Source organism: Rhinolophus sinicus, chromosome 16 (genome assembly GCF_057876585.1).
Source record: "Rhinolophus sinicus isolate RSI-liver-muscle chromosome 16, RSI-T2T, whole genome shotgun sequence".
NCBI classification, from domain to species: Eukaryota; Metazoa; Chordata; class Mammalia; order Chiroptera; family Rhinolophidae; genus Rhinolophus; species Rhinolophus sinicus.
Window position 1 is genome coordinate 50,801,401 of NC_142516.1, and position 12,135 is coordinate 50,813,535.

Genomic DNA, 12,135 nt, shown 5'->3' on the forward strand with positions numbered 1-12,135 from the left:
GGGGGGCTAAAAATAAAACCGTTCTTGCCTAGGAAAAGGCTGATTGTTCTCTAGCCCTGGTATCAAATAAGCACCAGAACCAGTTTGCAATCATTTTATTGATCGATGACAACTCACATCAGGAAGCATGCTGCCAAAAGCCAATCAATCGAAACAGGGAAAAGTCAACCATCAGGAGATTCCTCTTGGGAAAAAGACAGTGGATCACAACAAGCGCAAAACTTACCAGCATGAGTCTCAAACTTCAGCAGAGCACTGCTGTACCCCAGAGTAATCAAGACGGACTCCTTCCCCACACGGCAACATTCAGTGTCTCTGTTGAGTAAGCATTTAAAGACACAGACGCCATCAGCTATAAAGGGTGGGAAAAAAAAAGGATTAGGAAAATCCATTTTGAGCATTGCAAAATTTTCTCATGTTCTCAAGGCTCCCCATTTCTTTTTTCTTGATACAACGCCTCCTGAGACATACGGGAATATGAGGATCAGAGATAAAAAGAGATGACTCTATGGCTGAATACCAATTCTTTGCAGATAGGTTAACACGGCTCAAAACTAACTCTCATTTGTTCTTGCCTTTATGTCCAGGGTCTCATTACCCATAAGCATTGTATTCCCCAAATATTTTGTACCTCTTAATGCCATCCTAAAAGAGTCCAGGTAATGTCCCTACGGGTTATTCTTGAGCACCTACTATGTGCCAGAGATGTCATAAAAATCTCCATTGTAAGTATTATCACTGCCAATATTCCTAGGTGAATACAAGACAGAGTATGGGTCCAAATATGCATAGCTAATAAGTGGCAGAACTAGAATTTAAAACCAGAATAGAATTTGACTTCAAAGCCCATGTTGCTCCTACCACATTGTGCTGTGGCAAGTGTGGAAAAAAAGGGAGCTGAGTTTCTGCAAGCAGGGCCCATAAGTGGCTAGGGTCTCGTTAGAGCCATCCATACATAACTGGGTACGAACTCACTAGTCCTCCTTTTATAGGTTATAGACAGGCCTTTACCACTGGGGCAGCTGTAATGTGCTGGAAAAAAGCAATGAACTTGGGCTTTGCTTTCATCTTTGATGTTTACTAACCGAGGAACTTCAATCACCTAAACACATTGGAGTCACATTTTTTCATTATGCAAAATGAAAATATTGATGCTTATTTCACAGGTTTTTTTGTTAAGACTGAATAATAAAGTTTAAATAATTTCTAAAATCCTATTAAAACAATGAGAGACTATTATTTTTCTTATCATAAAGTAGATTTTGGCTCTTATCTTTGATGTCTTCCATTCCTCCTTACAAAATCAAATGCAGTAAGTGTTTTAAATTCCAGTTACACATAGGCGTATGCATACACATTCAAAACACACAGAGTTAAGATGGTCAAATATTTTCAAATATTTTCAACCATTCCTTCAAATAAATGAGCACCTCCTGATGAAAGCATTCAGATATTTTTCACAAAAGGTCTCGGCTGGTTAAATAATGCAGATGTTTTGAAAACATTCTCCTGGCATAAAACATGATTACAGGTTATTACAGCCAGTCAGTGTCTCAAAGGCATCAATGTCTCCTTGCAGGGACGCAGCCGTGAATGTAGAGGCAGAAGCAGGGAGTTTGGGGCTCTTTTAAACAATGTTTTCTTAAAATCACAAGAAATATTTCTTTCAAGAAAGCAGGATTTTTATCCTTTACCAATTGTTTCTCTTACGGTCTTGAAGTAGGATAAGGTAGAATGAAGAAGGAAGGAGGACCCTAGCCCTCCTCAGTTCCTTGTACATACATGACTGCCCTTTTCCCCGACAATAAGACCTGGCCGGACAATCAGCTCTAATGCATCTATTGGAGCAAAAATTAATATAAGACCCGGTATTATATTATATTGTTATGTTATATTATGTTACATTATGTTATACTATAAAACATAGTCTTATATAAGACCCGGCATTATATTATATTATATTTATATTATATTATATTATATTATATTATATTATATTATATTATATCCGGTCTTATATTATAATAAAATAATACCGGGTCTTATATTAATTTTTACTCCAAAAGACTCATTAGAGCTGATGACCCGGCTAGGTCTTATTTTCGGGGAAACACGGTATTATAGTCTGTGAGCTCTTTGTGAGCAGGGGATATTTTACTTTATTTTGGGGATCACTATTTTTTTTCTGATTCAAAACCTAGCACAGTACCCAGTACTTGATAAATATTTTCTGAATCAGTGAAGGCATTTCTCACTGTATTGACTGCATACCATCCCAGAATAGATACAAAGCTTCAAAATGTATATGATTCAATTCTTCTTAACCAGATAGGCTCAGATTATTTCTTTTGTTGTTCTGGTTTGTTTTGTGTATGTGTGATTTAATTAGGGTATAAACTGAGTTGTTGTTTTTTCCTACTTTTATAAGTTGAAAACTGCTACCCATACATCCTCTTTTCTTCCTTCCCTCCCTATCTTCTGTTTAAATACGGGTGGGGAAAGTCTTTTGAAGCATGCCATAAAATCCAGGAAGTACGTATATCTACTTCAAGTTTTAAAATCTACCTATGGAAAAAAAAATTTTAAACACTTTCAACAAAATTGAAAAGCAATGATAACCTAGGAAAGTGTTTTTAACAGAGATAATATGTCCAATATACAATTAGCTTAAAAAATAACACGAAACAAACATCCCTATTAAAAAGTTAGTAAACTATGTATGGTATCAGATGGGCAGTAGACTTTTTGGGGTTATCACTTTGTCAGGGGTTTACACCCCTGACATTACACCCCATAAAGTCTAGTCATTATGTTGTTTTGTACACCTAAAACTAAAAAAAAAAAAAAAGTAAGACGGATCAGTAGGCAACTGACAACTAGAAAAATGCCAGTAGCACAACAAATGTGAAAAAATAATGAATTTCAGTAATAATCAATGAGAAATCTAATAAAAGGATGAGCACTTTTTTCTCTCCATTGTCAAAATTTTAAGACTATACGTTGACCATATCAAATATTGGAAAGGGTGAGAGAAAACAGTGAGTGGCCGTTATTCGAAATGTAAATTTCTATATTACCAAAATATGTTCTACCCTTATTGTTTAAAATTTAAAACCTATGTACTCTTTACTAGATATTCTACTCATAATAATTTCTTCCAGGATGAACTTTATCAAGCGTGAATGGATGTACATTCAAGGATGTGCATCTTAGAAGTGTTTACTACGGGTAGAAAATGTAAAGCTAAGAGACAATCATTTACATGGTTGGTTAAGTCAAACATACTTCCACGTTCAAGTTGCAGAACAGAATGTACGATATTATTGTAGCAATTTAATATTGTGTATATCTTTGTAGAAAGCTGTTTAAAAAGATATACACCAAAATGTCATCAGCGGTTTCCTCTGGATAGAGAAATTTGGATCATTTTTAATTTTCCCTTTATAAAGTTATGCCTTGCTTGAATTTTCTATGTGACTACTTATTTTTATAATCAGGAAAAACAAGAAAGCTATCCATTTGGTAAAAACAAAAACAAAAAACACACACACACAAAAAAAACAATCAAACAAAAAACACACTACCATCACTAACGTCATTCTCAGTGGGTATTACTATTCTTTACATTTTTTTCATTTATTAGATATTAATTGGTAACTTCATTCATTCAAAAATATTTAGGAATTACTGCATCCAATAAAATCATTATTTTAATTCTCAATTTTTAAATCATTCATGGAAATGAATGTTTTGTTATTTTTTTTGTTTGCGAATGTAGTAACTTCTTGTGTTGATTTCTTTTCCTGTTCTTTGACCACATTAGTACATGAAACAAACATTCTAAATGATTTCTGTGAACAAATGTGAGCAAGACGAAAGTGCAGCTATTTTAGGGGAGAGTGTATTATCATCCTAGAACTGTGTCTCTTTAAAGAATTCATATTAGAATAATGTAGGACTATGATAAAAATATTGCTGAGGAAATCCAAAACCAGGAAATACTACTACATTGATGAAAAGTAGGGGTGGTGTGAAGGTCATTTCCAATGCACGTTGTACTAAGGTTTATCTCTCCAGTTAGCATTACTACTACTACTAATAATAATAACTACATCTACAGAACATTCTCATTCCCCTGCCAAACATCTCATTTCATCTCTGCAGTGGCACAGAAGGCTGGCTGCTTCTGTGTGTTTATTAATACTATCATTGTGCTTTTGAACTTGGCTCTCATCAGTGACATTCTTTGCTACTTCTTCAAAGGCTAAGGCCTGATCTGCTGGTGGCAAGCAGAATAAGTTCATGTACACAAAGTTTAATCAACTTTAGGAAAGCCCAGAGGCTTGTCATTCCCTCCTTGAGGAAAAGCCACATGTTCCCCCAGAAGGCGCTCAAAGAAAATCATGATGGCAAACCCAGATGCCTAACTCTATCCGCCACCTCAGCTGCATCTGACAAAACTTCCAAAGGCACACAGAAAATCCAGTATCTACCCATTTTACAAGTGCAGACAAGTAAGCATGAAAATGCCACGGGGATAAAGTCAAGAGAGCTGTCCTTGCCTTTCTTAATAGTTCTCTACTTCTCTACATATATACCCTCTCCTTTCAGCCTGTGCAAACGCAGAAATTCAATCTCCTCAGGCAAATCACAACACTAATTAACCAAGAATATTATGTATCAGACATGGTCTAGAACTGAGGTTCCAAAATATATTCTTATATACAAATTGCTGGACAGAAGAGCATCCACGACCTAATAATATGGCATTTAAGCCAAGGATTTGCTAAGTGACCCTTTTAATATTTTCCTATGTAGAAATAGGAAGTTAGTCTACTTAAAGATGATCTTTCCTAGGAATAGATAAGTGAAAAATTGACTATAAAGGCAGCACATATATAGATGGAATAAAATATATAGACAACTATGCACTTACCATTTTTAACAAATTTAACCCCAGAAAATGAGTGTAAAGATAAAAGGACAGGATTATAGAACTCCAAGATATCTAATATTAAAATCAGGCATCAACACTGATCATTTTAGTAACCATTTCCAATGAGATATGACAAAATAGTAATAAATGATATATTCATAGCTTTTTCCTCTCCTTTACCTGGTAAGAACTGTTTTGTATTTGAAAGATTAGATTCTAAGCTTTTGCTTGTTGAATAATGATAGTTAAGAAAATTTTTCAATGGATTGACTGACTTAGATTGAAAGGGGCCAATGTTAATAACAGAAGAGAAATGAAGAAAACGGGAAGATAAGCAGGAAAAGGACAAAAGGGACTTGGGGAAGGTTTCAGTGTTGAGAACTGGGGTAGCAGCCATATGTGAGAGAGACAGAGATGGAAAGGGGGCTTCTAAGACATTAGTCTCAGAATTACACAATTATCTGGTTGTTTTGTTGTTTTGGTTTGGTTTGGTTTTGAATTTGTTTTGTGTTTTTCAAATGCTATCCCGTCTCTACATTTCTTTTTACAGTTATCCTAAGTCTATGCTGCCCAATCATACAGCCATTACACAGTAATATTGTCCCCTGTAGGCCCTCATTTAATAACGATTTAGTGCTCACCACCAGCCCTGTGTACAAGTCTCTCTAGTCATTTCAGTTGTCCAGTCATTCGCTAGCAGAATTTTAGGAAGGGCTCACTGAAACAAATTCTTTAGTAAATTCCTTAGGAAGGGTCACGGGAACAATATTCCCTGATTTCCTGCATGCCAATAACTGTGTCTTTTTATTTTTGAAGGTCAGTTTGCTTGGATATAAAATCCTTGGCTCACGTTTTCTTTTTCCGAGGATCTTTAAATATGTTGTTACTCCCTTCTCTTCTGGCACATAGATGACTGCCAATGATATCTAATGATAATCTAATTTTATTTCTCTTATATTAGGTTGGTGCAAACATAACTGTGGTTTAAAAGGTTCAAAATAATTGCAAAAACCACAATTACGTTTGCACCAAACTAATACCGTGTTACCCCAAAAATAAGACCTAGCTGGACAATCAGCTCTAATGCATCTTTTGGAGCAAATATTAATTAATATAAGACCCAGTCTTTATATTATATTATATTACATTATATTATACTATATTACATTATATTATATTGCATTATATTACATTATATTATTATATAAGACTCGGTCTTATTTTACTATAAGATTTTTAAAATTTTTGCTCCAAAACATGCACTAAGTCTTATTTTCGGGGAAACTTGGTATATAATACATTAATGTTGTCTATATATCCAAAAGATTTTTTCTCTTCCTTTAAAGGCCAGTAATTTTTGCTAGAAAGTGTCTTATGCTAGCAATTCTAGGTCAATATTTTCAGGTATAAAGATTACATTTTCAATTTATTTATTTCAGCAAAATTTTTGCAATTATTGTTTTAGTATTTGTCTTATTTCTTTGATATCTTCCTCAGAGATTCTTATGTGTGTACTGGATCCTCTTTGCTTACCTTCCATGTTTTATCTTCTTTTGAATCCTTTTTTGTCTCTTCTTTACATTTCCTTTTACATTTTAAAACTTTCCAACTTTTCTCCTTTATTCGATGTTTTTTCTTGTTCCTTCTAGTTTAGCCATCCTTTCTAAAATTATTTTAACTCTTTTATTTCTAATTTCTTAACTTCTGTCATTTCATTTCTGAGTTTTTCTAATTCTGTTTCATGTTATTCTTTCATGTCCTGCACAATTTTCTTCACATCTCTTAACTTGTTTTGCAAATTAATCTTAGAAACTTTTGGATCATGTCTTTTCAGCATGCTTTCATCATTGGTACTCTGCTCCTTAATGCCTTTTTTCTTATAGTAGTTGGTTGGGATTTGACCTCCATACTTTTCTGTTGCGCATCTTGATGTGAATCTCCTTTTCCTGAACTTTTAGAAGAATGGTAATTGCACATGTAGTTTGACAACAAACTACCAAATTCTTTTCCAGAGTGACTGTTCCATTTAACATTCCCATCAGCAATAAACAAATGAGTCATTTCCTCCACATCCTCGACATTTGGGTTGTCACTGTTTTTCACTTTAGATATTCTAATAGTTGTGTAGTGATATCTCATTGTGGGTTTAATTTGCAGTTCCCTGATGGCTAATGATGCTGAACATCTTTTTATGTGCTTATTCACCATCTGTATACCCTCTTCAGGGAATGTCTGTTTATGTCTTTTACCCCCTTTTAAATTGGTTTGTTTTTGTTGTTTACCATTGAGTTTTGAGAGTTCTTCATATATTTTAAATACTGGTTCTTTGTCAGATATGTGGTTTGCAAATATTTTCTCCCATTCTGTAGTTTGTCTTTTCGTCCTCTTAATAGCATCTTTCACAGAGCAAGACTTTTAAATTTTGGTGACATCCAACTTCTCAGATTTTCCTTTCATGGATCATCTTTTGGTGTCGAGTCTAAAAACTCTTCACCTGAGTCCCTTGACCTTGCTCATTCTATGGTTTTGTTACACCATAACTGAACAACTGTGACAATCTTTCCACTGCTATCTGCTCGTGCAATTAAAAATGAGTTCCCACTATTCCAAGCTGCCCGATTACAATCACTGAAGCCCATGTGAGTCATTGCAGTGCTCTGCCCAAACCTTCAGACATTCCCCCACTGAATGTGAAAGTACTGACTCTCCTGCCTGGAACTGTAAATCCTCCAGGCACCTTTCCTGCTTCTGCCCAACTAACCTCCAACCCCCTGAACATATACCATACTCCAGACAAACTATCCGCTGCTCTCCAAACAGGGCTTATAATTATAGTGGCAGTAGAGATCTGAAATTAAAGAGCAGGACTTCTGAAGTGAGAAGGCTCCCTTACTGCCATCGAAAATATTACCTAATTTATCAGTATCCATTTTAAATGCCACCACCTCCATGGCACCTTTCTTGATTGCCCCCAACTGGCATATGTTATCTCCCTCACTTCACGAACCCAACAGCACTTTGCATCTCTCCTATAGGACTTCGCTTATGCTCCCGTTTGTACCCCAATCTTAACCATTTTGCACGATGTCAGACTGTTTGCTGGCAGGAACTGTGTCATCCTCATCTTCTATTCCTCTGAAGGACCTGGTATACAGCAGGGGCCATGAATAGTTAATCTGATTGGAACCACCTCAGCAGCATTTCTATTCAGACACATGTGGCCTATCTGCTGTGTACACTGTCAAAAACAAATAAAAGGACAAAGCTTAGCTCACCTTTCTAGCCTCTAAATCAGCTTAAAAAAAATTTTTTAACCATTCCCTCTTTTCTTTTACATCCGTCTCTCCACACGTGATCACAGCAGAAAGAATAAACACTAAAACTGACATCATAATGAAATGTTAAACACCTTTGTGACCAATATTCTCAAATCAGAAGGAAGTAATATTTCATTTTGCCTTCCATGAAAGAGGATGCCACTTCCCTAACAGCTTCTCTAGGAACCTATTGCTCCTTCAGATGTACTTCTGGTGCTTCTCTGAGTAATCCATCAGCTCCCCCAGGAATTTCTCAAGGTGAGAAGGTGATTAGGGGCCAGAGAACCCAAGGTTACTTGAAATTCTAGGAAAAGGAGAAGTAGATCTTGTTCTTTTTTAAAATCTCAACGCTTTCCTATCAAACACATGTCTACTGTTTCCAGCACTGCACACAGCACATTATGACTGACAATGCTTACTGCATAAAACAAGTGGATCAATACAGTCATACATATCTCGGTCACTTCCTAAACTGCATAAAAACAAAGAGACTGAAGTCTCAGAGCATTACAGATATAGACGTGGCAATCAAACACTTGTTATTTTTAGTTGATGTTTTTTCAACTCTAGCAAATGGTTTGGGTCTTTGGGTTTATGAAATGTTGTTCCAGTTATGATATGAGATCAAGAAAAGTTCACTTCTTCCTAAGAATGTACAAGTCTTGCTACTTTCCCTGAATAAACTGCTTCTCTAGGATTTAAATTTAATTTCATTCTGAATGTCTCTTTAGGGTAACTAAATATTGTAGCATCTACATTATTTCTGGGTAGAGCTTTCTCAAATCACCAGCTTTCTCCTTGTGGTTTCTAGAGATTATAAACTATCCTCCTGAATTCACTCAGGAGGGGATAATTGCTCCGATGTGGTTTCACCAGCTATAACAACAAAAGAATAGGAACTTCCAATGAAAGAGTATAAAATAACAACTTTGCTGTCAAGAGCTGTTCCAGAGATTCATTTTTGCTTTGGCCCAGCAGTGGATGTGGTGGCACCAGATATCTGCAAGCCTTGGTTTGGGGATTTGTTCATACATGCACATTCAACTAACATTATGAGCATCTGCTGTCAAGCCAGTCACTGTTGACCGGCAATACTGGGGGAAGATGCGAAGATAAAATAAACTGCAGCCAGAGCCTTGAGAGAACTCTCAGTGTAAGGAGAAGACGTCTGTTCTGATGCTATGGTACCTCTGAGAAACAAGCAAATAAATTTATCTGGGAGATCCCCCATAGGAGACATTACACTGGACTTGAGCCTTGGAAGAAACATAAGATCTTTCCAAGAAGAAAGGAAAGAAGGGGGAAAGGTCATTCCAAGCAGAGAGAACAGCCTATGCAAAAGGCTAGTGAATGATCATGTCATGAAGACATATGGCAGCTCTAGAAATGAGGAGTAAGTAGTTCCATGTGGTTTATAGGTAGAGTAATAACTGTTAGTGCATCAATCCACACAGGGAGACTGGAGTAGGGATTTTAAAAGGTTTTGATTGTCTGCAGGTAATGTTGCTATTTTGACTGACAACAGTTGCCCACAGTAACACAAAGAGAACTGGGGCATCTGAGTAACCAGCTACCTTTGTTAAGTGCTTGCACATTTTCCCCTCACTTGTTCCACACTGCTGTGGCGTGACGTGGGGTTCCTTATGCTCATTCTGCCAACAGGAAACTGGAGGCTCAGAGTCCCTGGGGGATTTGCTTAAACTCACCTCAGTCTGGATTGCTTCAAAGTCTATTCTCATTGCTCTGCATTACATAGCTCCCTAGGACAAGTAAAAAGGAAGGGGAACAGGACAGATGAAGGCATTTCAACATTTCTCAAAATATGAGCTCTGAAATCCTGCTTCCAAAGCAATCAGGTGTAAATATCCCCTTCTCTTCCGATTTAACCTTAGCTACTCTTAAAAGCCTACTTCCAACCTCACCTGCTCCATAAGGGGTACGGGATCACTCTAAGTCACAAGGTTCCCCCTTTGCCAAGAATTAAGCATGGCCTTTTTTTCATTACCTTAATTTCTTGCCACACATGGTTTATGTGCTCTTTTTGAACCACTCCTATCTACCCCTTAATTGGTAAACTTTTTCTGATGCCTTATTCATGTCTTTCTACCCACCAACCCCCAACTCAATCCCTTACACACAGTACATATTCACTCAATGTTGGTTCCCTAAGTGCAGATCCAGGCTCTGACCTGGCTCTGAGAAAAATTTTTAAAGACTACAGAAGTTCTTCCAAAAGAATTATGGAGCCCAGATGGTCTACAAGCAATATTTTAACAAACACGTGAGGAAGAGGTGGTTTCTATGCTACTTAAACCGGTCCAGAACGGAGGAGAAGATGGAATACTACCTAAGTCAGTTACCAAGGCAATATAATACAGTAATAAAACTTGACAGACACACTCCTAAAATAAATATTAAATTCCATTATGAGTATGGAGGGAAGATGGAGATGACCGAGGTTTGAATCTCGATTAGAGCACTTACTAGCTTTATCTCCTTAGGAATTATTTAACCTGCAATAAATATGGTTATTCATGATAATATAATAAATAAAATGATAGTATAATATGATAATACAGGGTTAGTCCAAGTTCAACAGAAATAATGATGACGATGCTGACATTTATGATTTACCTGGTACTGTTCACAGACATTCATATGCATTAACATCTAATCTTTGCAATAACCGAGGTAGGTATGACTCTAATCCTTACTTTACAAGTGAGGAACTAAGACAGCAAAGAAGACCCTTTGTATGGTGGAGATAGGACTGAAGCCAAGAAGTCTGGCTCTAGGTTCCATAACTATTAGCAACTCCTTGCGTCGTTAATATTAGTATCATACTAACATGCCAAAGGAAAATATGTAATACATTTTATGAATGTAGAGAATAAACAGGAGAAAAAAACAAAAGCTTTCACACACACACAGACACACACAACTTTTAGAAATCTGGGGTACATCTTTATTAGAATAAGGAATATTTGTATCGAACCAAAAGTTAACATTGTGTTTAAGATTGAAATTAATTTAAAGTCACAAATAAGACCAACCACAGAGTTTGCACGAATCTCTATTAATGGACATTGTTCTGAGAGTTCTAGCCTATGGAACGAAGCATGAAAATAAAGAGGTTTAACGATTAGAAAGGAGGTGGTTTCATTGTGGATCTAAAAGAATCAAGAGAATCAACTTAAAACTTATACTAATTACAGAGTTGAGAAAGGAAACTGGTTACATATATTACGTAATAAAGTTACTAGTAGGTAGTTGTTCTACATATCTGCTCCCTCCAAAAAACTGTTAAAAGTATAATTCTATTTTAAACAGCAACAGAATTATAAAACAATTAGAAATAAACTTGGCAAGCAATGTGAAGGACCAGACCATATGAACAAAACATAACTACAAAAGCTGGGGTATGTAAAAGACAAATAAATGCAAAGTCTAGAAGTTGCCCATAATTCCAAGATTTTCTGTGTGTGTCTGAGTGTGTGTGTGTCTAAGTGTGTGTGTGTGTATGTGCGTGTGTGTGTGTGTCTGCAAACTGACCCGGGATTCTAAATTCATTTCAAGAAAGTAAATGATGAAGAAAGCCATGAATTTTTTTTTTTTTTTTTTTTGGTGGGGGTGGCAGTGGTCAATAAATAGCCAGATACAGTATTATCAGAATTTCAAAGTGAAAACTGTGTAGTACTGATACATCAGTAAGCACATGGATGGATATACCGGGGAGGCGGGGGGGAATCTCAGAAAGAGTTTTCTAAGAATTTAGTATTTGATAAAGGTGGCATTTCAAGTCAATGTGTAAAGGATTGCTTTTTTTTTTTTTTTTTTTTTTAATTAAATTTATTGCGGTGACAATTGTCAGTAAAATTACAT

At 36.1% G+C, this 12,135-nt stretch overlaps 1 protein-coding gene across 5 annotated transcripts in view; it reads right to left on the reverse strand.

Moving 5' to 3' along the window:
• Positions 1–12,135, reverse strand: part of LOC109446342 (histone-arginine methyltransferase CARM1-like) — a 236,591-nt gene that overhangs the window by 154,301 nt on the left and 70,155 nt on the right. For 4 of the 5 annotated variants that reach the window (XM_019729679.3, XM_019729702.3, XM_019729683.3 and 1 more), the window contains exon 2: positions 227–352. The exons of the other annotated variant lie outside the window; for it this stretch is intronic. In XM_019729679.3, coding sequence (XP_019585238.1) covers positions 227–352 — 126 coding nt within the window. The remainder of the gene's footprint in view (positions 1–226; positions 353–12,135) is intronic. 5 annotated transcript variants of the gene reach the window in all.